The 27,930-nt window shown below is 42.6% G+C and overlaps 7 protein-coding genes across 9 annotated transcripts in view; 3 read left to right on the forward strand and 4 right to left on the reverse strand.

The window, feature by feature from the left end:
* Nucleotides 1-1,460: 1,460 nt before the first annotated feature.
* LOC139352527 (uncharacterized) lies at nt 1,461-3,930 on the reverse strand. Its single transcript, XM_070994924.1, has 2 exons — nt 2,921-3,930; nt 1,461-2,870 (listed from the first exon to the last, which is right to left on the reverse strand). The coding sequence occupies exons 1-2, from the start codon at nt 3,891-3,893 to the stop codon at nt 1,654-1,656; spliced, it is 2,190 nt and encodes a 729-aa protein (XP_070851025.1). The 5' UTR covers nt 3,894-3,930; the 3' UTR covers nt 1,461-1,653.
* Nucleotide 3,931: 1 nt separating this feature from the next.
* On the reverse strand, nt 3,932-6,907 carry LOC108019562 (serine/arginine repetitive matrix protein 2). Its single transcript, XM_070994923.1, has 3 exons — nt 5,178-6,907; nt 4,821-5,040; nt 3,932-4,764 (listed from the first exon to the last, which is right to left on the reverse strand). The coding sequence occupies exons 1-3, from the start codon at nt 6,756-6,758 to the stop codon at nt 3,932-3,934; spliced, it is 2,634 nt and encodes an 877-aa protein (XP_070851024.1). The 5' UTR covers nt 6,759-6,907.
* Nucleotides 6,908-6,929: 22 nt separating this feature from the next.
* Nucleotides 6,930-9,672, reverse strand: LOC139352528 (uncharacterized protein DDB_G0284459). The gene is made up of 2 exons (XM_070994925.1): nt 7,670-9,672; nt 6,930-7,468 (listed from the first exon to the last, which is right to left on the reverse strand). Exons 1-2 carry the CDS (start codon nt 9,484-9,486, stop codon nt 7,108-7,110), a joined length of 2,178 nt encoding a protein of 725 aa, XP_070851026.1. The 5' UTR covers nt 9,487-9,672; the 3' UTR covers nt 6,930-7,107.
* Nucleotides 9,673-10,721: 1,049 nt separating this feature from the next.
* Nucleotides 10,722-11,392, reverse strand: LOC108019695 (uncharacterized). Its single transcript, XM_017087589.3, has one exon. The coding sequence runs from the start codon at nt 11,277-11,279 to the stop codon at nt 10,824-10,826; it is 456 nt and encodes a 151-aa protein (XP_016943078.3). The 5' UTR covers nt 11,280-11,392; the 3' UTR covers nt 10,722-10,823.
* Nucleotides 11,393-12,235: 843 nt separating this feature from the next.
* LOC108019806 (uncharacterized) lies at nt 12,236-18,149 on the forward strand. Its single transcript, XM_017087814.4, has 4 exons — nt 12,236-12,592; nt 12,996-13,033; nt 13,095-13,629; nt 17,662-18,149. The coding sequence occupies exon 1, from the start codon at nt 12,331-12,333 to the stop codon at nt 12,556-12,558; it is 228 nt and encodes a 75-aa protein (XP_016943303.2). The 5' UTR covers nt 12,236-12,330; the 3' UTR covers nt 12,559-12,592; nt 12,996-13,033; nt 13,095-13,629; nt 17,662-18,149.
* Nucleotides 18,150-18,228: 79 nt separating this feature from the next.
* Nucleotides 18,229-27,930, forward strand: part of Sik3 (Salt-inducible kinase 3) — an 18,680-nt gene continuing 8,978 nt past the window's right edge. For all 3 annotated transcript variants that reach the window (XM_017087810.4, XM_017087811.4, XM_017087812.4), the window contains exons 1-2: nt 18,229-18,420; nt 27,456-27,791. In XM_017087810.4, coding sequence (XP_016943299.1) covers nt 18,229-18,420; nt 27,456-27,791 — 528 coding nt within the window. The remainder of the gene's footprint in view (nt 18,421-27,455; nt 27,792-27,930) is intronic.
* On the forward strand, nt 23,456-24,646 carry LOC108019804 (uncharacterized). Its single transcript, XM_017087813.4, has one exon. The coding sequence runs from the start codon at nt 23,898-23,900 to the stop codon at nt 24,534-24,536; it is 639 nt and encodes a 212-aa protein (XP_016943302.3). The 5' UTR covers nt 23,456-23,897; the 3' UTR covers nt 24,537-24,646.

Raw genomic sequence — 27,930 nt, forward strand, 5'->3', positions numbered from 1 at the left:
ACCCTATGCGTTGCAATTAACATTTATGCACTGTGGCAAACGGTATTGAATTTATATCGATCAGAAATCGTACCTATTTATTAAGTGGGCAAAATAGGGTACTCAAACCGAATTTTTATTTAATCGAAGATCATTGTAAATAAAAGAGGAAAAGCAGTTTTGAAAGTTTTACAAACCAAGCAGAGTTTTAAAAATCGTTACAAAAATCTTAAAAAAACGTAACGTCAAATTGCTGGATTGATAAAGAATATATTATTATTATTTCTGTACCTAATAAGTAATACGTAAGCAATAGATGAAAAATAACAAAAAGACATGGAAAAAGAAGGACAGGAACTATGAGATACCCGTTTCTTAATGGTCGAATTTGATTGTAGGTGAGTCCAATTTGATTGGACGTGACACAAAACTTTCGCTGCGCAAGAATATATAGAATCTGCATGCCTTGTTCCAACTTTCTAGCCTTGATTATTATTATTATTATCTAATGCTAACTTATAGTTAAAACTTTAAGCTAACAGTGGGTTTATTCTAGAGCTATAGCAGCAAAATTCTAGCCTTGATAGTTTCCGAGATCTCAGCAAGAACGGCCCGGCTAGTAATCCCTATCAAGAATATATGTATATACTTTACAGGGTCGGATACGCTACCTGTAACTTACTCCCAAACGTTAACCTTGATAGTGATAATAGTTTACTAAACTAGTAATATATTTCATAGGAACTGCTTTCATCTTACTGGTTTGTTTTTCAGAGTGTACCCATCCCGACATCCTCTCCGCAGGACATGTGGCAAGGCAAGCCCAGCGGGGAAACCAAATTAGATTCTCGTTTCGAGGCAGTGTGAAATGCAGCGCAGGAAGCTGGTGCAGCAGGCTCAATTTGATTCTCGATCCATTGTCCGTTCACGTCCGTTCAGGTACGAGAGCACCACTCCCAAAATATTGCCAGTGATTAGTGACTTTTGGTCGGTGGCGATGAGGAAACGCCTGCGGCGTTAATTGTTTGTCCCGGCTCATGGCTGTCCACGTCTTTTGATTCGCACCGCCCTAAGCAGTTAATCTGGGCCACAGGAAGCGGAAACAGCACGGCCAACGACCGACGGAACGACGGAAGGCGGAAGCCGGAAGATCCGGAAGTTATTTGGAAATTTGCTGGATTGTTGCAAACGAAAAAAGACATAAACAAACGGATTAAGATACATACAAGTATTTGTATGCGATGTGTACCAATTAAACTAATAACTGTTGAAGTTATTCAGGTTTTCGAAGAGTTTTAATTCAACTTCTAAGCGTATTGTTGGTATTGATCGACAATTACTCGATCAATATCACAACATGTATTTTACGACATGAAACATCACAATTTAATTCAAGTTGGAACGGGTACAGTCAAATAAAAGGTTTTCTAAACGAAAATTAGAATAATTTCAAAAATTAATATAAAAACGCTCGATTATTTTGGGGTTCATTGGTTACTGGTTTATTGCGCATGATAAATACTGTATAAATAGTAGGAATACTTGAGAATTTGGAGAACTAAAACTATAAACCACTGAGCGTCCTTACAAACTTATGCACTATATGGATCGAAGGAAGCCTTCAGGACCTTCGATGCTCTACAATGCATAACTTTCGTAGACGCGATCCGGAGCTCAGAGCCACTTCTTGGCGGGAGTTTCATAGTCTGCACTGCCACCTTTCTTGCGACACGGGAAGTTGGGTAGGTCCTTGGCATCGGCCATGTCCACGTAGGGCTTCTGGTGCAACGTCACTCCGGCGGCAGTGCGAACGAGGCTGCGTCGGAAATTCGTTCCCGCCAGGAGGTAGTTCACGGGAAACTGCAGCATTCCGGGTCGATAGTGGGCAATGGGACTGAGCCCCAAAAGGGTGTTTTTGCCGCCGGCTGGGTTTCGGTCCTTGCCGCCGCCCTTGCTTCGATCCTGGCCGCCCCCACAACCGGAACATCCAGGTGGAGCACTGGCGCCCCCGGCATTTGTGCCGTCGGGACAGTCCGTGGTTCCGCCCACTTCCTGCCACTGGCGACCTTCACCCTGGTTGCACTGCTGGCAGCGGGCGTGCCTCTGTTGTTGTTGCTTGTTTTTGGATGCCCTGCTGCGACTTTGTCCATCGCCACCCCCCGACTTGGAGCAGGGTCCTTGGCAGACGGACTTGCAGCCCTTGCCGCAGTCATGCGGCTTCCGCGAGCAAATGCCCTTGCAGTCGTTCTTGCAGCGATGTTCCTCGCAGTCGGGCAGGAAGAACGGGGGCTTCTCATTGCGATCCTTGTTGCGGGATCCCGCACTGATTGTGTCGGCGTTGGAGTCCCCGTAGAGCGAGGAATTCTTGGAGATGGGGCTCTTGGTGACCTTCAAGAGAGTGCTGTCTAGGGAGTTCACCTTCGAAAAGGGAGTGGATATCGCACTAAGTTTCGCTTTGCTGCTTTTTGCGGTTCTTAAAGGGCTTTCCCCTCTTACATTTGCGGCACTCTTCGTTGAGGAGTTTACGGCGGGCTCTACACTCTTGCTCCTTTTACCGCGTTTCTTTTGTTTCTTAACCTTTTTCTCTGGATTCTTGACCTTTCCGCCCTTTTGGTTCTGCTCCTCATCTTTGACCTCATCGTTTTTGCACTGATTACTACTGATGAAGATCTCCAGCGCCTTGGCTATAAGCGAGGCCAGCTTATCCTTGGTCTCAAAATCATGGCAGTTGCAGTTGCAGGCACCATTATTGGCTTGGCCATTGCGAGGCGCTTGACTCTCTTTATAGGTCTGATTACTGTCCCAGGAGTCTTGCTTTGGGATCTGATCATTTTTAGCCGGGCAGTCGTAACTGTTACACGAGATGGAACGGTACCCGTCTTCTTCAAATCCTACAACATACATTAAAGAGTAAGTAAAACCCAAAGATGTGTCTACTTACCATCTCTTGGGTAGTAGGGATCCATTGGCCAGGGACCCATGTCGTAGCCGTAGTCGTATCTGTCCTCCCTTTCGGGTTCGTAGCCGTACCCCTTGCGATTAAGATCGAGGTAATCGTAGTCTATATAGCCAGTCAGTGGATTGTTCTGAAAGTTATTCGGTTGGTTGGGATAGAGGTTCGGGTAGTTGTTGTTTTGCAATGGCGTATGCGCTTGACCGCCACCTCGATTTATGGCAGCTGTCAACTGGTCGATCAAGGCATGATTGTCGCAATCCTGGAGGACAATGATATTGAAGGGCTGTTCACCCTGCTGCTGGGTGCCAAATGGAGATCCGTTCAACTGTTGCCATTGTCCAGGTGACTGAGACGCGGGCTGTTGTGCCTGTCCCTGATCCTGTCGATAAGGACATGGCCTTCCTGTCGGCTGACACTGCCCTTGGCACTGAACATAGTAGTTATCCACGGCCGCCTGGATCTTTTCGTTGCAAGTGCAACACATACTCTGACCTGGCTGGCGGATCTCTTCGTGTCCACAAAGCTGGCAAATGGGACAGTTGCCGCCCATCCGACGATAGGCGGCTGGGTCAAGTGAAGATTTCGACGATTCTGTCATCTTCGTCATCGGTTTCACCGCTTCAGGGAAGCTCTCCTGGGACTGCAACTGCGACTTTTCCCGATCCGAAACATCGCACTCACCGGCGCATTGAGTTCCCCTCTTTGGGCACTTGCAACCCTTGCCGCACGGCTGCACCGAGTAGTCCTGACATCGATCGCAGTTCTTCAGGACGTACATGTTCTCTGGTGCATTCTGGCTGCCAGGACACGGTCTTTGGGGGACAGGACGGGCCTCGGGGCACACATCGGTGTGACTATCTTGCGAAAGATCGGTTTGGCTCTCGCGACCCGCACCATTTCTTTTCTGCCCTGAACTCCGGCAGTGGCTCATAATTTTTTTGTTAAAAAAATGCTTCATCTTGTAAAGGGTTTTGATTCAGACATGAGACTCGTGGCCTATACGTTTGCTTCTACTGGCTTGGCTGGTTTGTTCTTGGAGGCCGCACGCTTCTTGCTGCGCCCGAAAATCTGACGCCAGCTCCAGGTTCCCAAATTGTCATTAGCCTTCACGAAGGGGTCCCCAAACACCCAAGCTTGTAGCTGACTTAATCTAGTGTACTTCATGGGTAGGCCCATTCCCGGAGATTTTCGAGCTTTGGGCATTTCCTGGACCTTCTCCCCTCTTTGGTGAACGGGGCTCAAGCGATTCTGAGAGGAGTCCCTCGAGTAACGCACTTTGAGGAAGCTTCCTCTGTAAAAGGGATTCAATTCGGTGCCCAAGTAGGAAGCTCCCCGCCGATTGGGTTCCGATACCTCCGGCTCCATTGAGGCGGGGGCTGAATAAGCTGCTGGTATGTCTGGGGGATCCGGCCTAGACCTATTAGATGGTGCTGGTTCATGTTCAGTTCGATAGGAAGGAGCTGGTTCTGGTTGAGATCTATAGGAATGCGACTGATCCTTAGGATGGGAAGAATCTCTATAGGTCTCATGACGTCGTGAGGAACTGTGGATCTCTACGATTGGCGATGCAGTCCTAGTCCTTTGCTGCGAAGGAATTGCTTCTCTTTCGCTCTCCCTTCTTTCAGACTTTTGCACCAAGTTTGCGGAAGGAGTTCGCATTTTAAACTGCGGTGGAGCAGCTGATCTTTCACGTTGCTGACCAGAAGTGGATGGAGTAGACCGATCTTGGTCGGAAAAGGAAATGCCTGCTCTGCTTTGGCTCCTTTTATGTCCCGTTGACTGCGAGTGACTGGGCACATTTTGAGCTGGAGTAAAAGATTGCCTGATACCTTTAAGAAAGAACTTCACGTAAGAGATGATATACTAGTGCCGTGGATAAACTAACCTTGTCTGTGGCTCGACGTCCGTGAAGGCGCCACCGGGTTTCCTCCCATCATCACCGCCTTAGCCCTTCTTTTGAGACTTGTGGCAATAGTGCCAGTCATGTAGTGCGAGTTCCGGCCTCCCTGGCAACGCTTCTTGCAGCAAATAGTCAGCTCGTATCTAGTCTTGGGCACTTTCCTGGGTCGACATCGCCCCAGGGTCTTGTAGATAATGCGGTTGCTCTTTTGGAAAAAAGGCGTACGACAAGAGGTCAAAACAAAGATTTTCTGATGCCCAGTGTTAATAGTAATTTTAAGATCAATCAAAGTATGTTAATTAAATGTTTTTAAAGTATAAAAGAGAGTTAGATGTATCTTACACTGGCAATGTCCGGAATGGAAATATTCGGCATCATGGGCAGTAGTCCGCACATAGGGCAGCATTTCTGTGCCACCGATGAGACATATCTCTTGGCTGACGCACTTCTCTGTTTTTGGGGCATCACCTTGTGGCATTTCGGGCAAAGTTTACGGCATGACGCACATTTCCCATTCTCTGGGCAACTGAAGCGATAGCTCTGAACTGGTTTTTCCATCAGGGTTTCGTTGGAGCAGAGTGGTGGTCCCTTCCGGGAACAACATCGACCTTCAGGGGTTGGTTTTCTGCAGCTTGCAGATCGTGTTCTCCGCTGCACTGGATACTCTTCACTATAGCTCTCGTGGGGCTGATCATTGTTGCACTCGTAACTGGACCGTGATTGGACCAAGGGATTCCTAAGGACCTCAGTCCGGGATCGACTGCCCTCCACATAATCGATGGGCTCACTGCTCTCTTCATCGGAACAGCGATTGCAGACAGTACACTTCCTTCGATTTCTTGAAGTAATGGTTGGTCGAGTTCTGGGCGCGGGTTTCCTACAAGTGGGTGGTGGCGTGGCGGCTGGACATTTCCTCTTGGGGGCGGGAGGCGGAGGAGATCCCTGAACGTGAGAACGAGCATGACAACGAACAGAACAAGCTTGAGCCGCCTGAGTGGGTTTCCTCTGGTAATAACTCTTATCTGGTGGGCTCCTTCTCTGGACTTGCTGCCTTCTTGGAGGAGATCCAGCCGCACAGCTGCATTCAGAAGACTTTCTTTGCAACCGATTACTCCTCTGGACCGGCTGTTTCTCCTCCAAAGATTCAGACTCACAGCTACATTCAGAAACCTTTTTCTGTAAACGACTTGTTCTCTGGACCTGGCGTCTTTCGGGCGAAGATCTGCGCTCACAACTGCATTCGGAATCGTTTCTTGGCAACCGATTGGACCTCTGCGATTCCGCGGGATATTCACTATAATGTGGTTTTTCTAAGACAGGATTTTTCTTGGGACTCTGCTGGAACTCCCTGTATTCCATGTAGTGAGATGAGGGTGTCCTGTAAGCTCTTCTGCCAGAAGGTGGATCGCAACCGCAGTCGTTTCCACCACGATCCTTGGTTTGAGGTTGGGTTCTACCCGGTGGCACATAACAATTATTGCCTGGCGATCCATAGACTTGCTGAGGTTGACTGTTGTCATAATATCCGGTCTGATTCTGTGCGGGTGCAGAACGATCATAATTCTGGTTATAATATGGTTCGGGGGTCTGTTGGTAATTGTTTTGCCCCTGATTGTTTTCCCGATATGGACAGCTGGGATCGCACTCTCCCTGATCTGGAATCTCACCACTCCTCACGACTAACGGATTTCGCAGAATATTGTAATCGCAATCCCCGCCGGAAACCCTCTTTCTCCTTTCCGGAATGAGTGTCAAGCCCACAAAATGAGATCCACAACCAGTGAAGGAAACACTCTCCTTAAGTTTAGTTCCTCGATTTTGCTCCAAGGAAATTTCGTTGTTATCCGTGCACGTGCTCATTCCAATAGTATCATTTTCGATAGTGAGGTATTGCCGAGGAAATTGGAAATTTGGATCTGCCATCGAAGGTAAATGTTGCGCTGGCTATGTTGGGTTTGGTCGATTGGTGTCCGATCAACTGGATACATTCAATTTAGTCTGATTTTTATATGAAAAAGTGTATTTTTTCAATAAGTGATATTAGGTATATCCCGACATATTTGATGGGAATGACGTTAAAATCAAAGTTAACCATTAAAGCCAAAAGCAGTATTTTATTTGATATTGGAAAAATTCTCAGACCAAAGACGAAAAATTGGACCCAGCTTGGTTCCCCAATGAAATAGATATCCCTAGGGGAACAAAGCTGTGTCCTTGTGTTCGTCGCTGGTCTGAAATTGGTTTGTCAGTTAACAAAAAAGTTTTACATGTGTTATATCTCAGAGCAGGTTCGGCTAGCGCCCGATAAAGTCAGCATGCGACTATAGGCCTTGTTCAAGGCTCTGGCGGTCATCGGAAGATCCTGCCACAATCGCCAGCTGCGATTCTCGTCGAGGGCAGAGCTTATGGACCTCTGACTTCGGAACTTTACCGCCTGTTTCGCCGAGGAACGGGAGCGAACCCGAGATGGGTTCCGGGTACGTTTTGAACGACCTTGTGGCTTGGAGTAATCAGGCTTGGGCCAGTGGAGGGGTCTTCTCATCGGGAGCTGAGTCTGCGTAAAGGGGTACGGAATGGAAAGTTCTCGCAGGCGAGGATTCAACCTCTTCCTCGAACGTCTACGGCGACCTTGCCTAAGAATAATAAACAGATGAAACAACTATTGGACAGTTCATGGAGCACTAAAGAAAACTCTCGAAATATAAAGAATAAGGTGTCTAAAAGTATGCTGCAAAAAATGTATATCCAAACTCAAAATATATCGTAACATACTTTTAGATACTTTTACTTTCGAATTTGATCTTAATGTTGGAAAACATAGGCTTCTCACTAACTTGGGGTGCTCTTCCTGATAGACATTGCCACATCGCTTGGCGTACTCATCTTCTCCATGAATCCCTTTACTGCTCGCCAGTTTTGGATCACTGCTTGACTGCTTAACTTTCGGTTTCACGGAACTCCTGTCTTCGTCCTCCTCATCGGAGGTAACCATCAAGTACACGGAATACTGCTTCTGAAGACCATCAGCCCCGGATCCTGCCCTCAACCGACTCTTCTGCTCCTTATCTTCCTTCTCGTTTTCCTTGGCCTCACACATGTGGGCCACCAGTTGCATGAGCGAGTGCCACATGGGATTGCCATCCAGTCCCTTGACTTTTTCATTTCTCAACAGCTCATTGATGTTTAGTTTTCTAGATCCCTTACTAGTTGCTGAAGTGGTCGATACAGCTTTCTGAGGTCCACGTTTTAAAAGATCACTGAGAGGGTCTAACTTGGTGTTTGTGGCCTTGTCAGTCAAAGATGTGCGACTTTGATAATCAGTTTTTGACTGATTTTGCTCGGTGGTTAGGGTTATCGTGCTGCTATCGTTTCCTGACGCATGTGTTCTGGATTGACGATCAAGGAAGCGACTCGAGGACGTCTTGCCCTTCCCGTTGGGTACCTCCGATTTTTCAAGCTTGACTTGGAGCTCTTTATTATTCTCCTTCTTGGTTTCCTCATAGGGGAAACTCTTGGACTTGGAACTCTCAAATTCCTTGGGGTTTTGTGGCCTGCTTTGCCTACTTACTGGTTTTATTTCTGAATTCGCAGCCGAATACATGGACGTTTCTGTATCAGATTCCCTACTGCAGCCTTCTATAAAGTGGTTTACGAATTTTCCGAAATTAAAGGTCTGAGATGGATCTAGTTGGGTAAGGCTTTTCTGATGTTGCTTTCTTAAATCGTTTTGGTGTTCCAAGAGCTGTTTCTGATGCAGACTCGCTTTACCCTGGAGCTTCACTTGGTTCTGATTTTGCATTGACTGATGCTGTTTCAGAAGCTCATGTTGTAGTTGCAATTGCTGCAGTTGCTGTCGTTCTTTCTTCAGTGTATTTTGCTTGACTCTTTTACTCGGCTTGGGTGGAATATCAGGCTTGAGTTTTATTTGCTCCACTATAGGTTCTTGGTATCTGGAACGGGGGGCGGCTGTGCTTTTGATGGTCACTCTTTTCGTTTTAAGGGGACTTGAGGTCTGATGATCACTTCCAACTCCAATTCGAGAAGACTTCTTTAGAATACCAGCAGGTACTGCCATCTGTTGTTGTTCTAGTAGGAATTGCTTGTGTTGCTGCTGCACTTGATATTGCTGCTGTTGCCATTGCATTGGAGGATAGTCGAACAAGCTTCCCTGACTAAAATGTGGGTGTTGCTGCGGTGTCGCGGGTGCAACTCCTACTGCTGCTGCTAAATTTCTGAAGGACTGGTTTTGACACGCGGCCAAGATGCAACCTGGTTTCAGAAGAGCCGCCTTGGAAAGGCTTTGACTCGGAGAGGACATATTTCCTGCGTTCTGATAACCTCTTTGAAATTGCACTTGCGGATGCTGCTGCAGACCATAATTGGGGATGAAGCTGTGCATCGGAACGGTTTCACTGGGCGCTTTCATCAGCTGACGACGAAGACGACTCAATTTCCGGCTGCTCACTTCCGGCGGAGCAATTACCGCCATGCGGGGCATGGCGCCACCCATTTTGTTGCACACGGAGTGCCAATATTCCGGCATTGAGGCAACCAAAGGTCCTCGGGCAAACGGCTGTTGATGCCACAACTGCTGATAGGCGTTCATCGAAGCCTGCTTGGCCGAATTCGTCAGTACCCTTCTCCGAACCATCGTGATTTTTTGGAACTATGTTATATCGCAGGTGCTAGGGTCCTGGAACTGCTGACTCCGTAGCTTTCTGCTGGCTTGCTTTGCTGTTGGATATTTTTTTCTGGTTTATCTGGGGTTTGTGGGTTCATTGAAAATTTTGGGTGCACCTTATGTGCCATATTTATTATGGGAAAACCCTTGACAAGGAAAATAGGGCATGCTGGAGTTCTTTAATCTCGGGTTGGGAAAACAATGGTACCAATCATGTTGTTCTGCTGAACGCCATTGATAGTGTGGACCATAAATAGTTTCGTCCATCGATTGTGGGGATGGATTTAATACGTTTGTTCTGCAAATTGCTTAAAATTACAAGTACTATTATATAAAATATATTATATTCGTCAGAAAGTTTGTAACAGATAGTAGAAAGCGTGTCCAACACTGTAAAGAATATATTCTTGATCAGGATCACCAGCTGAGTCGATCTACCCATGTCCGTCTGTCTGTCCGTCCGTATGAACGCTGAGATCACGGAAACTATAAAAGGTAGAATGCAGATTCTAGAGTTTCTTGCGCAGTGCAGTTTTATTTAGCAGGGTGCCACACCCATTCTAACCCCCACAAACGCCGATAACGCCGATAAGCCTGACTAGCGCAAACATTTTTGTAGATCTTGTAAAAGTGTAAAATGAAATAGATTTTTTGATGAATACCTATCTAAATTCTGAGACTTGTACCAATTGCATTATTAATTTAAAAGTTTTGGCTGAGTTAAACTAGCTTTGGCATGGTCAGTAGTACCGCTACAGTCCGCTGGCATTGGCGGTGTGAGCCTCGCCATTAAAATTGGACTGGAATTTTATTTTATTTTTAATATGAAACAAGAGTAATGTGTATCTGATAATTGATTCACTCGACTATAGCGTTTCTTAGTAGTAAGTAAAAAAGGCTTCAAGATGGTTTGTAGTACCGCTACCGTCCGCTAGGTGCCGTAGCGCTTGCATGTGTGGTCTGTGATGCGCCAATAAAAGTACCTTTAAATTTATTTATATTTGAAATTCGAAACAGAGTATCGGTTATCTGATAGTCTAAGCACTCGACTATAGCGTTTCTTCTTGTTCTTTTAAAGCAATGTTCTCATGCAATCTATGTCCAACAGCGACAGCTACAATTTCTTCATTGATAACTTTGTTTCAGAGTTTAAAATGTATTAAAGGATCTTTCCAATATAAATATCAATAACTATTGCTTAAATATTTGTTTACCCAAACTTGAATAATTTATTCATTGAAAAACTGTATTTAAGTTTCACGTAGAAGAAATGCCCCGGATCAAGCATACGAAAATTAAGCTATGGACTAGGATTTGTAGGCGGTATAAAAATCCTTCCAGGTGATGACTCCATCTCCATCAACATCAACCTGTTGGAACATATTATCAAACTCTTCGTCACTCAATTTTTGGCCGAGATTGGTAAACACGTTGCGCAGCTCGGTCTGTGTTATATAACCATCCTTATCGTAATCGAAAGCATTGAATGCCGCCTTCAAAAAATCAACATGTTCCATTATTTTATACATTTTAGTCATTAGTTCGATAAAATCTTCCAGTGTTATGTAACCAAAAAAATCACCCTCGAGTCCTTCGGAATATCTGTAGATTTCAGACTCTGTGTGGTTTTGGTTGAGAGCACGCATCACAGTTCCTAAATCTTCTGGGCTGATTCTTCCAGTCTTTTGGGGATCACAAAGCGCGAATGCTTCGCGAATCTCTGCAAGATCGTCTGGGGACAGAGTATATTCGGGTGGATCCATTCCGGAAGAAGACTTTTTGAAGTGCTTTGAAACTAAATGGGTTTTTGGAGAGAAATGTTCTTAGTTCTGAGTTGTATTCAGCTTAAGTTTTGTAAATGTACTGACATCAGGAAAGTTGCTTGAGTACATTAAACGAAAGTTTTTTTCAACACCTACTCATGTGTACCATTTTAAAAATTAATATTATATTTATTATATTATAATATTATATTTATTTTAAGACAAGAAAAAAAGGCAATATTATTTAATAAGTGCATAGAAATCAAATATATTGACGGTTCAACTAAACACAAGTTTTAACTTTTACGTAGCATCAATTATAATTATCAATTCGTTTACAGTAACTGACTAGTACTTTTAGGAAATTTTCGTCGGTAGGAACCAAAATTATAGGATTATTATCATTACTTAATAAAATACGTAACTTTTTACTAAGATTACGGTAAATGTAATCAACATTTTCGCTTGGAACCATTTTACCTATTGAATTTGTTGATTTTATCACAATGCATAATTTAAATAGTTTTTGTAATATTTTAAATGATATTAAATATGTGTACATTTTTATATTCAAAGTTTAAAACTTTTAAATACTTGTTCCGTATTTAATAAGTACTATTTTCTGGCAGTGTCTGACAAAGTAAGCTGACGTCACGCGACTCCTAGTGCGTAACTTCCGCTCTCTCATCCATCTCGCTTTTCCCACTCTCCCTCTCTCTATCTTCGACCACACATTTGCGGATTTGGAGCAGTAGTGGAATTCCAGGCTCCATTTTCATTCAGCTGGCTGCTGACGGAGAGATGAATTAATGGCCAGCTGGAAGGCTTTCATTCATGGACGTCGCCTTCCAGGATGCCATCTAGTTTAGTGCGTATTCCAGGCTGCGCAGGAAAGGGAAAAGCCGTTACAACAGCAGGCGGCGGAAGAAACTTCCCTTGAAAACAGCCACAAAAACTCATTCTATTTCTGAGTTTTAATTGAACAGAATCAAACTCTGATTTTTCCTCTTTTTATTTTCTATACTGTTCATAATTTTAATACAATCTCAGAATGGTGACTTTTGGTTGTGTCGCAAAGCTTTTGAGCGGCTTCGAGTGCTGCGCAAATTCGTGGGTCAAAGCCGTAAATCCCGGGTGGTACGAGGCCCGGGAGATTCCCAAGACCATTCTGACCCAAAAGATGCGACAGGTGGCCCAGGCGACCAGGGCAATTCGGCAGCGACCCCAAACCGCGGAGCCGCCAAAGAAGCCCAAGCCGCAGCGCCAGCCACACCACTAAGTTGGCAGAGATTTCCAAAAAAATGTTTTAATTGGTAAGTAAAATTGATGTTCCTTAAAATAACTAGGTATTTTCGGATCAAACCCCATTCAAGGTTATCCTTGGGGAGAGTTTTCCGATAAATTTAAACACAGATTTCGAGTGTACGAATTTACTGCATACTTTTGGGGATATTTTTTATTTTGCAGAAATACTTAGTTTATTTCCAGTAAAGAAATGGTTTAATATATATATAGATCGCGCATACTATACTAATTCAGCTTTAAACATAATAAGCAAAATAACTAATCTTAAATAGCTCAGACCACTCTTATGTAGAATAAAAGTGTATAAAATTGTTTAATGTTCTGTTTTAAGATACCTTAAGAAATATTCATTTCTTTTATTTAAGTCGCCACTACTATTTAATAAAAACTAAAAAATAACGCCTTTTATAGTTGCAGACGTTTTGCCCTAGTGCGGATTCCGAGTGCTGGTAAATATATCAGGAATTCAAATTCCGTACAGTGTTGACTAATCCCCGAATTCGCCCGCAGAGGTGCCTCGGAGCCGTTATCGATTTCGGCATTTTGGCTGCCCCGCCGCACGGCCACACCGAGTCGGTGCCGAGTTTTTGCTTCGCGAGCAGGTGGTGTTGTCCAATCAGAATCGCCGTCGACGGCACGAATAAAAATTCCAATAGAATAGCCGAGGGCGACTATTTATGTGTGTTAATGTTAAATGTTAAATGCAAAATTACGCGTCGCACGCTTCGCCCACGCGATTTCGGCCCGATTGTTCTGTGCAAACACACACAAGTGAATATAATATGTAAGCGAAGGCAAGAAGCCAACAACAAAGCGCCAGTGATAAGCGCAATAATATAATGCAATATAGTATAAATTCAACGTGAAAAGAAATCTCGCCAGCCAAAGAAAAGCAAAAGGCAGAGGCAGCAACTCGGCGACAAATGGAAATAAAGTAAAGTGATGGAGAGAGGAGAGATAGAAATCGTAATGTGTAAGCGGGACCAGAGCGCATGAAGAAAGAAAAAGCGAAAAACGTCGGAGCGAAGATTAAATAAATTTACAAGTGTGTTTTGTATTTGACCAGCTTTTGTGATTGTTGTTGTTTTGTGGAGGCTGAAGAAAAGCGGAATAACAACAACAGCGCTTTTACATGCTACTGTGTGCGTGTGTGTGTGTGTTTTTGGTGAGCAACTATTTCCAGTGAAGAGCGCGTGACACGAGCTGTAGCTCCCCGATCTTCCAGTTCGGAGTGTAGGAAAAGCCCCGTGACTCACGCTGCCACCTCTGACGGCCACTGAGATGCGGAAGCTGAAAAACATTCATGAATGGCAATTATGTGCCGTGCGCTGCGGCAAGTTTTACCTTCGATTCCGAGCTGTGGAAAAAAGAAACAAAATGCGCGTACGGTTTTCCACTTTGGAAGTCGTGACGTTTTCCCATGCATAACGTATGTGCGTACGTATGTATGTACGGTTTGTGGTGGGGGCTCTCTTGTTCGCTCTCTCACTCGCTCGCTCGTACACATGTGAGTGTGCGTGCGTACGTCATGGCAACTCCGGTAAAACGCAAATAAGGGGCAGCGAAAAGCCAATTGCCGTTGAGTGGTCTAATTGGACACCTTGCGCATTACTTGTTTATACTATTTACCATTTGGCGACCCGTTATCAATTGCAGGTGCTTTCTCCTGTAAACAACACTGCTAAGGTATGAGTGTGTGCGTGCGACCTCGACAAGTTTTTTGCTTTTGTGCCCACACAAATGCAAGTACACAGACAAAATATGGGTCCTAATGATAAGGAATGTTGGTAGTTTTCCCTGAGACAATTTATTTTAACCAAATGTCAAGCCATTAAATATGAGATAAAAATAGAATATCATTTTAATAAGTACTTTTGAGTTGCCACTAAAAATAACAAACCAAATTTCAGTAACTGCTATTGGATATTTCTTTTTTTATTAGACTATTAGTACATTGTAGTAGTTATTTTTTGGTTTTCTCCTATGAATTTACGTTCCTAATCATTTTTTGTTTACGTGTTTGTTGTAGTTTTCCTGCGAGATTCCCCGACTCCTTGAAGCCCAACACCCACACAAACTGTTGCTGCGCCCCCGCACACACATGCAAATGATAGTGCCCTCTCCCTCTACCCTTTGGCCAGCGATGGGGAGCTGGCGACTGTCTCTCCTCTCGCATGTTTGCTTTGCTCTGCTTCCCCCTCCCTCTGCCCCACTATCCACTACTCACCGCCCCCACTCCCACCCGCCCCTCTCGCTCCGTCTGCTTTTCTGTCTGGCTTTGGCTGCTGTGTAAGTCCAAGTTCTCTAGCCCCCGCCGTTGTTTTTGTTGCTTTGTCTTTCTGCTTTCGGTTTTTCGGCTCTCGCCATGCCTCTTTCGCTTTCGGCTGTTGCCTCATTTACTTTACTTTTGTCGTTTCTGTCCGTCCTTTCGCTGTTGTTTTTATGTTTTTAATCATTTTCGCTTCTCTGATTTGTTGAAAAAGAGCCGAAATTGTGTTCGCTACTGTTAGTTATCAGCAAAATTGGCAAGATACGTAGGTTCCTACTCTAAGCAGCCGAAGCAGTTCCAAAACATTGTCGCTCGAAGTGCTGTTCATTGTAATGAGATTAAGTGTCAAATGCCACCAAGTTTATACCACTATGTTCTTATGATGTCTTTTATGGAACATTTCTTATACTTATAGGATAAATACACATATTTTATTTAGCATGACTGTACAAATAATCTCTAAAGAGTCAGAAGTTTTAATTTAAAATTATATGCAATAAAAAAACCCACTCAAACTTTAAATTGAGGTTCATAAGAAAATATATGTAAAAAAAAATATTCATTCAAGTAATTTTAAATCCATTTATTTTTTTGGAATTGTGAGAGATACCTTTCTTTAAAACACTTACTCAAATGAAAATCAAATAAATATCTTTGGAAAAATAAAAGTCCTTGCTTCCTTGTCCTTGTTTCGGAGGAATATTTTGAAAATACTTTTACTGGGCTAAAGATTTTTTTTTTAACATTATCTATAAAAGTCTCTAATGATTTTTATTTCAAGTTCGAACAAAATAAATCTCTGAAAGACGTTTATTTTAAAAATCCATCGATAACTGGCGCAATAAAGACTTAAAACAAAAAGTAAAAATAACTGTTAGTAAAGACTTTTAAAACATGGATTTAAAACAGTAGTTATTGGATTAACTTGACTTGTATAATATAGATCAAAAAATAATCTTTTAAAATAACTTATCTCTACAAATTATGTAAATATACAAATGTTATGGATCACAATAATTTGTAGTGTAGGAGGTAAAACTCTTTGAGTGCATGATGTGACACCCACAGGATTTTCAGCGGAAACAGCACCTTTGACCCGGTGACGTCTTTGCATCCCCACCACAGGCTCCCTCTCTCTCTCTCTGTCTGAGTCGCTCCCTCTCGCTCTGCGCTGGAAGTGAGTTCCTTGCTGGAAGCGAGGTCGCAGCCTCTCCGGCTTCAGTTTGCCGGAGAACTTCCATGCTGGAAGTTCATTCAGCTTTGACTTTTGACTCCGAGCACTTCGTTCTCCGGGTTTTTCGGTCTCCGGTAGTTTGCCACCCACTTGCTAATTCCCCGTTGCCAAAAGTTCCACAACTGTTTTGTGTCTTCCCACGAGTAATGCAAATAAACAAAGGAAAGCGTATCGAAAATCGAAAACCTTACAGAAATGTGAGAAAACTAGAGCGAGCGAAAGGGCGCGATGTCCAGCTGCCGCTGCTCTTTTCACACCCGCGAAATATCACGAGAAAGTTGGGGGAAAACAATTTGTTTGGATTATGTGAGCGCGAGTGTTGGGTTAATGTTTGATCATCGTCGTCGTCGCCTGCTTCCTCTTCCTCGCACACACTCTGCTCTAAATTGATTTCAATGAGCTTTTTGACGATTCCCTCTTTCTGCCACAGCCGGTAAGCCCCCCCCCCCATCTCTCTCTCTCTTTCGCTTGGCGATTATGTGCGAATGTGGCTGTGCAAGTGCCCGGTTTTCATACGACCTTGATGCTGTACATTAACCCATTGAGAGCCCCTACATATCGCTGTCTCCCTCGTGCCCTCTTCTCTGGGCGACCGGCTTACAGTAAAAAAAACCAGACATGGGCCCTGTTTTCCTCTTCTTCGTGGTCTTGGCTCTTCCTTTTTTTACTCGCTTAACCTTACACTGGACGCCAGAAGTTAACATCATAGGTGCTATTCCAAAGACTCCAATTATTCAGGATGTCCCAACTTTTATAAAAAATCAATAAATCAAATAAATAAATCGCTTTTAGTATAAAATGCAATTAAAAGTTAATACCTGTTTCTTTTTTAAGAAGGTTTATCTTTTTAAATTTTATGTTTCAAGTAAAATGTGTTTCAGAGAAATATAGATATGCTAAAAAGACATTTTAAAAACAGCGTCCCCGGTACTAGTAAACTGTATTTGTTAAAAAGTTTGTAACAGGTATAAATTATGTATATTCTTGAATACCTTTAAAGACACTTTGATCTTAAAAACTATAAGGGCCTTGAGTTGATATTTGACATGTAAATTCCTTAGTTTTTTGATTTAGTGCTCGTTTTTTATATACACTAGGAGGTCCACGTTCGTTCAAAAACAATCCCTTAGCTGCTTGCATATCTTCATTTCCCTCTACTGTAGTTTCACTATCTGAGTAATGGGTATCTGATAGTCATTGCAATCGAATAAAGCCATTGCTTTAGGAAATATTGTTTCAACAATTATTGAACCCAACATTTGCTCTAAACAAGTTGGGTTCACACATTGAAAAAGATTTATAAGACGCACAATTCAAAGTGCAAAAAGTAGCAGCCGCGGTTATGGCTGGAAAAATATTTCATGTGCCTTTTGTTTTCTTTGAGATTTCTGCTCGAATAGATAACACTGGCCTGTGTTATTATTTTTTTGCTATCTTTGGTGTTTGTTTTGCTCATTAAACCACACGCGCACAAGCGCCACGCCCACCCGCGATAAAGAAAAAAGAAGTGAAAAAACAAGGTCAAACACTAGAAAAAGTGAAATACTTATTTAACCATTTTCTTTTCCCCCAAGGCGGTGACAAAAGTGCAAAATCGAAATGTGAAAAGTAATTTGCGTTCGAACAAAGAACCATTAAATTGAGACTTGAAGGCGTCGTAAAAATTCGAGAAGAAATAAAAAGTTCGAGGAAGTGCGGTTTGAATATATACAAAAGGTGAATAAAGTGAGAATTGGAGTTTCCAGGTGGGCATGGCCCACTGCCCGCCGAGAATCCGCTGGAACGTCCACGTCCGAACGAGAAGCTGCCATTGACCTCTTAATCAAATTAAGTGAATATTTTAGAATCCACAAGCTACACACACAGCTCACTGTTGCTGGCGGCGCCTCTCCCGTCTCCGTTCTTCGGTCTTCAGTCTTCAATCTTCGCTCTCCCGCATCCCGTCGTCACCAATTCTCAATTCTCCGGTTTGTTAGTCTCGCCGCCAGCAAATGAACGCGCGTTCGAAATCCGCGACAAAAGAAAATGCATTTTAAGTGAATTTCCTGTGCGCAGACGGCAACACGCATCTGAGAACCCCTCTGTAGAAAGCCCCGTGCCAGATCCCCTTCTTCTCCGGCTAAAGAACCGACGCTTCTGCGATGGCCACCACACCAGCGGCTGGACCAGCAGCTCCTCCGACCTCAACGCCTCAGAACTACAAGGTGCCATCGACCAGCAAGATATCCGTGGACAAGCTCCTGCGAGTCGGCTACTATGAGCTGGAGAAGACCATCGGCAAGGGCAACTTTGCCGTGGTCAAGCTGGCCACCAACATCGTGACCAAGACAAAGGTGAGTTCCCCACAGAATTCCTCCTCAACGAGTCCCGATTCCCCCAATTAACGACCCGATAACTAGTTAGTCATATCTGACTAATCGAGTGTTTGTCTTGGCAATTGACAGCAGGCGGTTAAAAGATTGATTGTATCCCGTACACAAGTACAGCAAATATACCAATAATTACCGTAGATCTATGAACCTTAAGGTTAAAAAACATTTTTTAAACCTGTTGTCTTGAGATCCCAGCTTAGGGACTTAAGTGTATTGTGTTCTGTAGTAAAGCCATCCCAGTAAACTAAGAACGAACAATGGCTTTTATTTTTTTTCCGAACTGAAAATGTACTAAGAAAAGATTATGTTGTTATCAGTTAAGAATTTCCCATTTTAAAAGTAACCGCCATATAGTTTTGTTGAGGTTCAATAGCAGAAGATTTAAGATTCCAACCAAACAGTTCGTGTTCTTCCACGACTTTTTGCGCATTTGAGTTGATCAAATTGATTTTAGTTGTTGTTCTTTGATGATTTTGTTTATTGCCGCGTAAATATGTACAATAATTATTTACACAACTTATTGACAATCAGGAGTTTCGTTTCGATTTCGGTCTTTCTGATTCGGTTTCGGTTATTTGGCTTTTTATTTGCCTTCAATTGACAATGTTGTGAGAAGGGGAATGGGAATCCGGAGGTGGAAATCGACAGATGCTAATTGAATCGCATTTGTAAAGCGCCTTAAAAGTGTGAGTTCTTGCCATCTCCCTCGTTGATTACCTTACTCCCGTGTGTGTGTGTGAACCTTTTGAGGAAGTAATTCAAAGTTGCCTTTTCTTTTTCGATGACATTTGCATTTACAAATGTGTTTTTGTTTTTCCCTTTTAGAACTTCCTGCTATAAAGTCAACTCGAGTTGATGAGCTGGGTAAATTTCAGCAAGGCGCCTTTTCTCTTCGCCAGTATAGTATAGAAGTTACTTTGAGCATGTAACAGATTGACTCATCTGCATCCTTATATCATTTTTATCGGGGTTTGTGGGTGGGAACGTCCGATGAAGTGCTAACACAACAGCAACAGCTGTGACACTTGATAATTGGGATTGTCAAGAGAAACACTCACACATGGCGGCTACAATAAAAGCAACAAAACAGAACTTTAATCATTAAACGTAGCACAGCGAGGGAGGAACAAATAGGGAAAGATTGCCAATTTTTAGAGCAAACAATCGCAATCAACTTTTGCATAATTGACAGCGTTGAGGAATCTGTGATGAGCACGTGCCTCTGTCGAAATCGGTCTTAATAATTATCGCCGGATATGACACGATTCAAAATAAACTTAAAGTGAAAATAGAGTTCAGTATAAGGTATGGCATTATTGAAAATAGGTATAAAATGACAAGAGGAGTAACATAAAATTAAGGAAATTCCTGTTTTTCAAACATCGGGATGTATGTATCATTGGTGTCGTTAGATTTTAGTTAATTCTCCAGAGATCTACTCCGTGGAAAACTAGTCTTAAACGTCCTTATCAAAGGTTTAAAGGCATAATTATTTCCAATATCTACATTCTCAATAAATTGAAACAGTCGGTCAGTAGCTCTTGGATGCAGATAAGCAAATCCAATCAGCTTCCCTCGTTCGGGAGAATTGTTTGTTGACTGTAACGAAATTAAGTTTCCTTGATAACAACACAGCTGTTCGAGAACTTCAAGGTTTAACGGTGCTTACTTATCTTATTTTTGCATTGCCCATCCAATAAATGTACATTGTACACATGCAAATGTACTCACTGTATATTGCATAGTAAAACATCAGTATGTTTGGACCCTGGTGCATAGGTACTTATATAGCCGTATAGCCCGTGGCTTATCTCCCTTGAGCGCATTTGCCAATAATTCACTATTATCAATGGAAAATGGCAAAAGTTCACTTGTACACACAAATTCAGGTACATAATAAGCACCACTCACATAGGTAAATAACTTAATTATGATTATTTGTATAAACCTGGCGAATAGCAGAAGCAACGATAAGAAAAAGTGCGAATGTACTTTGAGCAAAGTATCTAAAAACGAACCATAACCTAGTTTAAACTAAATGTTTTTTATATAAATAACATTTATTGATTTATTTCTTTGTTGGAGTCCTACGCTCTTTTGATCGCTTTCACGTGTCGTTTTAAATTGAATTTCAGTTTACTTTTTATGTGGAATGTGTTTGCACTCAATTGGCAAGTTTTAGTTTAATTAAATTTTTCGCTGTTGCCTTGGCAACTGTTTTAATGCTCCAATTGATGCAATTAAGCAGCAGCCATGCAGCGCAGCCACTTTATACCTCTCGTATATTCCAGGCAGAGAAAAACCAGGCAAATCTGTTTTGACAAACTTTATAGTATTTAAAAACATAATACAAATAATCATTAGAGGAGAACGAAAAAAGAGCCCCGAAAGAAACAACTTAATTTTTTAAGTTGTTTTTAATTTGTTCATGTGGATTTCTAATTAAAAACACTATCAACAATAGTAACCCAGGCAGTGGTGCTTGATTCCACAATAATTTCCATAGGAAAAATTCAGGGGCTGGCACCACGTGAACTTTTTCAGGGGGTTTCAGGGCTTTTTCCATAGGAATTTCCTACGTAAAGTAAAGTGGTCGCGAACGTTTCAGTACTGACAATTTCGGACAGCCTTAATAAAAGCGAATGGACTTTGTCCATAATGGGGATTTGAACCTGCAGCCCTTTTCCAGGTCCGACTGGGAAGTATCAGAACTTTTGAATGTTGAAGATGCGATCGTTACTTGTTTTACATTTCGTTATAAGGTGTTTTTGATTGATATCAGATGTTCTTAAAAGTCAATACATTTCACAGTGTTGGATTTATAAGTAGTATACAGCAATACCATGACCAGAAGTCATCCCCATAAAACGAGCATGTCTTTTTAAGTCATAGTAAATCTCGAGCAACTTAATGCAAAAACCCGGAGCCAAGAGACCATTACGGGTATTTCGCTTGCTTGGAAAAATCGAATAACAATTCTTCTTAGCAATTTGGTTTTGCATAGTTGCATCAAATGGTATTGGTTGCAATTTTTATAGTGCAATATCTTCCACCAGCTAATTTTTATGACAAACAGTTTTATAAATCAAATTTAATAAAATACATTTGTCTTGTTGAAGCTATATAGTTTGAAATTTGAAAAGTGTGAACAGAAGCTTTCCTTTTTGAGCAGCTTAATACAGGAATAAAGTCTGCAAGACCCTAAATCCGAAAGTGGATTCATACAAACCTACAAACACGACGCATATTTTCAGTAAGAATACAAAAAGGCCAATAACACCGGGCATTTCTATATTTTTCTTTTTACATATTCACCGCTCTTTCCTTCTAACCAATTGACCTTTATTAAAGACTTTGAATGCAATCCTTTTATTTTTGCGATACCTTTGGATTGGCGTATTGTTATGATTGGACCAGTCGCCTTCGCACACTGACCTTGTGATAGTGATATTTCGTCATTTAACATCATACCCATTGTATGTTAAAACTGCGATCGGCACAAAATGTTTACTTCCTGGGAGATCTTTTTGCTTGATCAATTATTTAGGTACTTTCGAGGTTTGGAACCACAAGAGAATATCAAACTACATAGACTTTTTTTTATTAGTTTTGTTGACAAGCTAATACTTTTGTTCACAATTTCTCTCGGTGCAGCCCTATGCTCTCCCCATCTCTTTCTAAGACTCTCTTCCGTCCCGCTCACATTTGTTGATTGATCTTTCGCTATGGGCAAATATTTGAGCTGCCGTCTGAGCGTTGCCTCTTGGCCAGCAGACCGAAAACATGTTTGAACATCCAACACGCGTCGGACCGAAACAAACGGGCGGAAGCGGGACGGAGATAGTGGGCGAGCGAGATGGTAGATGCAATCGTTTAACAATTCTTATTTAGCTTTTCATTAACAATTTCGCGGCTTTTTGCTGCTCGCATTTTGTTGTCTGCGGTTTTTATAAAAATTTCGTGTGTTTACAAAACCCACAAAATCATGCGCACTAAACCTAAGGTCGTCGTATTCTATGATAACTATTTCTCCGTTCTTATTTGTACGCCTGTGATAGTAGTAAAAGTATGTTGGCTTTCTTCCTCTTTCTGCAGCAGCAAGGCAGCCCAGACAATGTACACACATTGGCACCTCGATGATAACCGAAAATGTTATCAGGTGGCTTGGTTCTTCTGCTGATTCTTCCTCGGCGATTCTTTATCATCGCAGGAAAAGTAAATTCGCAAATCAGTCACGTGCGCCTGCCATCTCGCTCCAACTCGCACGCCCACACCCACACCCTCAGTAGAGTGGGTGGTGGGAGGAAGTGGATGGGTGGTTTGGTGGGGGTGCGAGGGAGACGGAAGACAAACAGCACGCGCCATGTAAATGTTCCCTACATGCTACACTCCTCACACTCGCAGGGCTTTCGACTGTTTAGTTTTTGATTTGACTTTGCAGGCGATAGCAAAACAAATAATAAATCAACAAACCCTCGAGTGTTTCTTCCGCATAAACAGTCAAGCTTCCATACAAAGAACTTTAGTCATTTTCGCGACCTTATCTTGAGATCCAGCATGTAGGAACGGTAGGAAAAAACCTGTTACTTTGTTCTTAGCCAATTTCAAAATAAATATACCTTCATGTCTCATGGTCAATCTATTGCAAATTCTAACCAGTTTAAAAATAATATGTTCCTAATGCTAAAACCAACTTATGTGAGAGTACCTTCTCTATAAGCTCGGAAACCCTTTAGTTTAAGAACACCTTTAAGCAAACCTTTTTTAATATTTTTTGGGGACTATGTTTACAAAAAAAAGCGTTTTCACCATTTTTAAATACATTTTCTTTTTATGTTAGTTGTATTTCATTTTGGTTTTCTTAAGTTCGAATTCTTTTTGTTTATCTTCAAGTTTTAGTTATCGAGGTCCCACCGTATTTCCTTAAAAATTGTTGCGGTTTCCATTGAAATTTGATTAGCGCGCCAAACTTTTGATCGCCTCTTGAGGTTGTTAGTTGTGGATTTTCCCTGGTGCCAGAAGTGCTGATTACAATTAGTTAGCCACAAATGTGGTCTCCGTCCCCAACTCCAAGTGCCCCATTTCCATGGGCAATTAAGTAGGCCATGACATGGAAAGTGTAATTGTAGTAATCGATTTTCCACTTCCACTGAAAGTTGCCGCCACCGGTTGGAAAATTTTAAAATCCAGCCAGGCCAAATAAAGTTTACTGACCCCAGGAGAAGACAAAAGGTGGTGCAGCAGCCACGAAGGGGGAGGGGGGAAGGTGAAAGCGAAGGAGGTCGCATATCGATTAAACACGCGGAAAGGGGAGGTGGGCGGGTGCGCTGGCAACACGTTTGATTACCGCGTGTAAATAACAACAACACGAACACTGCAAAAGTTGCAAGGACTCTTTCGTTGGACGTTGTGCAACAATCACATGTTACAGAAGCCCCATGGAAAACCCAAAGGCCGAGGAACAGAAGCCACCGGTTCCCAAAGCCCAGGCACCGGAGAAACCCATTCGCAAGAGGAATCAAGTCAAAATTCAACCCAAAATCAGGACACCTAAGAAAACTCCCACCGCCATACTCTGCGAACTGACTCGTTTAAAGGCCCAGCAAAAATATCTCGAGTGTAATCAAGTCAAGCTAAACCCTAATAATTTTATTATTCACAATGATGAGGAAATGGATACAGATCCACAGCCAGAAGGTGAAGGAATTGCTTCGGATAATCCGGAAACGAGCCGAAATCCTCGTCCCACCAGCTCTTCCACTGCAGACCTTATAAGCCTGATCAACGAAGTCGAACAGGAGAAACTCGTGCTCAATGAAAAGTTACTCCAATATCGCAATGCAAAGCGTGACGAACTTCAGGACATGTGGCACTTTGTGGGCACGATAAAGGAGGACGTCTTTCGGCCAGAACGTCTTAGCCAGTATACAGTAAATGCTTTGAGAGAAAAAATCATCGGCGTAAATGCCCAATTGAATCGATTAGCTGATCAAAACTCCAAGGAACTTGAAGAGTTGAAAGGGCAGTTCGAGAAATTGGATCGGGAGAATAAGCTCTTATGGAAAAGCGGTATTTAGGTTAAAGCTTAAAAGTTTTCTATCATTTTCATAAATACCTTTTGATTAAATCTGGTAAATTGTATAAACCTAAATTAGGGTAAAAAATAAAAATTTTGCATAACAATATTCATCCGTATAATGTCATTTAAACAACATATAAGGAAAAAAAATTAATTTTTAAACGACACCAGTTCAAATTATAATAAATAATCTTTAGGGTTGCTTCTGTACTAAGACTGTGAAATAGTCTTGGTACTGAAGAAATGCCTCTTTAAATGAAAAGTACATTAAGATTGCCATGAATTACGATTTGCTGACAAATATTTTAAAATTCCCGACATTGTTTCAGGGCTCTTACTTAATGGCCGACACTCGTAATCAACAACATTCTAGACCTTGCCTTGAGCTTGCCTTTTAAATCAATAGGACCTTTGATACGATTCCTTTGCCTTCGGCTGAAGGATTCCTAAAAGGAGGCGACATTGGTATTTTTGCTTTGACTGTTATAGTTGTTGGTATTTCTGGTTGCGATTATTTTGAAATGTCTCATTTGCGAGCAGGGCTTGAGGTTCATCGCATTCGCCGGCGACCAGAAGGAAAGGTCAAACGGCACGTGGCAATGGCATTTCTGTGTTTCGCCCCCCCCCCCTATTTTCCCGTTTATTCCGTTGTAAGCTGAAGTTCAGCCAGCTCACGTGGCGCTGGCGATTTCCAGGGCGTAAAATCAGTGCAGAATCAGCTTTTGTCTCATGCAATTATGTAAAAGTGTCAAACTCATCTCATTTTCCCATTTTCGCCGGTCACTATCTCTTTCGCTCGGTAGACATTACGCATACGCCGCATTGCCTGGCAGCGAAAACACTTTTGTCTTTATTATAAACAAATAGTTTGCATTGCACACTTGTCTCAAGTTCAAAGTCTCACGGCGGAATTAATATAAGTTGTGATTCAATTTGATTTATTGCATGGCGTTTGATTGAAGAAGATTCGGGGAACTGTGAGCATTGATTTTCAAACGAAAATGTCTAAAATTTGTAGGCATTTAAAAAAATATACTCAGGAAGCAGAACAAACTTGCCTAAACATTGAGCAAACAACAACAAAAATGATTCAAGAAACCGGTGGCGATTATGATGCTTTTGCCCATTGTCGTCGAGCGAGAGAGCAACAGCGCAGGGGAGAGAGAGAGGGACGGGGCGACTGAGTGAGTGTACGCTCACTTGCGTTGCTAATTATTTAACATTGTGTTAAATTTTTTAAATGTTTTGCGAATACACAAAAGCAAATAAACAGCGGCGGCAACGTTGTCGGCGGCTGCGAACGAAAGTCGTGAGCAAAGAATGTTTTTGTCTTGTCTCCCTTGACCGCCATCGCCCCCCGGCGCCCCTCCCCCTTCCCCCGCCAGACGGCCCCCTTCCGCCCCGAAACCATCATCTGTCCGCATCGCATATTCACATATCCGCAGAGATCCCGAGATCCGAACACGCGCACCATGTATGGCGCTGTCATCGTGTGTTGCTGCTGCTGCTGTTCATGTTGCTGCTGTCGATGTTGCTGCTGCAGACTGTGCGCCACCAAACCACCCACATAGAGCCCTGGCAACAGCAACGCCTACAGTGGTCCATATTGATCAAAAACTTTGACCACGGCAAGTTCTTTATTCGAGGAAATACAATACTATGGTAGGAGTTTGTAATTCTACGATCTTTTGGATATAAATACAACGAATCTCTTACAATTTCAAGCCAAATGCAATTCGATTGATTTCATACCATAATTAAAATTGTCAATTATATCACTTCCAGCAATCAACGAAAGAATAAAACATTTATTTGGACTTTAAAAAAATTTAAAATTATCCATTTAAATAATTAATTTTACTATCTCTTTCCACATTTTTCACGACCAATTTTTGTAAATTGTAAATTTGAATAGCGTTGTTATCCTTGATGGCAATAATCGGTTTATCAGAACCCTAGATAAAAACAAGGAAAAACGCCTCGACTATCAGATATCCGTTACTCAGCTAAAGGGACAAAAGGGAGATGGAGATATACAAGCAGCAAAGCGAGATTGTAATGCGCCATCTACCCGCGATCTCAATATATGGTTATGTGGGCGGCAGACTTATTTAAGCGATATGGGCGGATGGCGGGCGTTGAAATGGGCGGGGCAAACTTAGATAGGCATTGACAAGACAAATACATTTCAGTTACATTTTTTTCTAGCATAAAACCTGTGGGCCCTCGGTTTTGGGCGGTTTGTGGGCGTTAAAGTGGGCGTGGCACACTGACGAAACAAACATGCGCGGCACAGGAATCCCTAGAATCGACACGCCTAATCCCATTGTTGCAGCTTTTACAGTTCTCGAGATCACACCGTTCATACGGACAGACGGACATGGCTAGATCGACTCGGCTAGTGATCCTGATCAAGAATATATATACTTTATGGGGTCGGAATCGCCTTCTTCTGCCCGTTACATACTTTCCGACGTATACTCTACGAGTAACAGGTATAATTAAAAAAGGAAAAAGCGTATTTTCAGTTTAAATTGGATCAATATACAAAGTTTTAAAAGGTCTTTTCTTAATCAGGGAACTCAACTTCACCGAAAAATCAAACTCACCATTGTGGAGGATTATAGCTATTTTATTTGGTCAACTCGGGTAACTGGCAAAAACTGCTTTTGTACCACTGTGCTGGTAGCCAAGCGAGACAAATTTTTTCGGCAACCCACACAGCTTGAATTTCGGATCTCTTTTTGTCTCTCCCATATCTTACAATCTCACTTCTCCTCTTTTCTCGCTCCGCTGAAAACGTTCGTTCACCTGGGCCCAAACAAACCAGGGGAACGACAAACAATCGGGCCGAGAATGACATGTTTTGGTTTTTGGCTAAATCCGTTTCCCTGTTTGCTCTCAAAATCTGTTGCAGGTTGCCATCAAAATCATAGACAAGACATGTCTGAACGAGGAGTACCTGAGCAAGACGTTCCGCGAGATCTCCATCCTGAAGTCTCTGCGGCATCCGCACATCACCCGATTGTACGAGGTGATGGAGTCGCAGTCGATGATCTACCTGGTGACCGAGTACGCGCCAAACGGGGAGATCTTCGACCACTTGGTGGCCAATGGCAGGATGAAGGAACCGGAGGCGGCGCGCGTCTTCACCCAACTCGTCTCGGCCGTCCACTACTGCCACCTGCGGGGGGTGGTGCACCGAGATCTCAAGGCCGAGAATGTCCTGCTCGACAAGGACATGAACATCAAGGTAAGATACAAGGGATAAAAACTCTTTAAAAAAATAAGACAAGAAGAGTGCCTCGACTATCAGGTACTCGTTAATCAGGGAGAAAAACGGAGATATGCAAGCAACAAAGCGACAGTTTCCAAGATTGCACGAGAGTATT

Source organism: Drosophila suzukii, chromosome 2R, assembly GCF_043229965.1.
Source record: "Drosophila suzukii chromosome 2R, CBGP_Dsuzu_IsoJpt1.0, whole genome shotgun sequence".
NCBI lineage: Eukaryota > Metazoa > Arthropoda > Insecta > Diptera > Drosophilidae > Drosophila > Drosophila suzukii.

What these genes read in the sequence shown, in the direction of transcription:
- LOC139352527 (XM_070994924.1), bottom strand. Translation starts at nt 3,893, where the DNA reads ATGAAGCATTTTTTTAACAAAAAAATTATGAGCCACTGCCGGAGTTCA. An exon ending in TCCCTACTACCCAAGAGATG is followed by an intron (nt 2,871 to 2,920) that starts GTAAGTAGACAC and finishes TGTATGTTGTAG; the next exon opens with GATTTGAAGAAGACGGGTAC.
- LOC108019562 (XM_070994923.1), bottom strand. Translation starts at nt 6,758, where the DNA reads ATGGCAGATCCAAATTTCCAATTTCCTCGGCAATACCTCACTATCGAA. An exon ending in CCATTCCGGACATTGCCAGT is followed by an intron (nt 5,041 to 5,177) that starts GTAAGATACATC and finishes TTTTTCCAAAAG; the next exon opens with AGCAACCGCATTATCTACAA. An exon ending in GACGTCGAGCCACAGACAAG is followed by an intron (nt 4,765 to 4,820) that starts GTTAGTTTATCC and finishes TCTTTCTTAAAG; the next exon opens with GTATCAGGCAATCTTTTACT.
- LOC139352528 (XM_070994925.1), bottom strand. Translation starts at nt 9,486, where the DNA reads ATGGTTCGGAGAAGGGTACTGACGAATTCGGCCAAGCAGGCTTCGATG. An exon ending in TATCAGGAAGAGCACCCCAA is followed by an intron (nt 7,469 to 7,669) that starts GTTAGTGAGAAG and finishes TATTATTCTTAG; the next exon opens with GCAAGGTCGCCGTAGACGTT.
- LOC108019806 (XM_017087814.4), top strand. Translation starts at nt 12,331, where the DNA reads ATGGTGACTTTTGGTTGTGTCGCAAAGCTTTTGAGCGGCTTCGAGTGC.
- LOC108019804 (XM_017087813.4), top strand. Translation starts at nt 23,898, where the DNA reads ATGGAAAACCCAAAGGCCGAGGAACAGAAGCCACCGGTTCCCAAAGCC.
- LOC108019695 (XM_017087589.3), bottom strand. Translation starts at nt 11,279, where the DNA reads ATGGATCCACCCGAATATACTCTGTCCCCAGACGATCTTGCAGAGATT.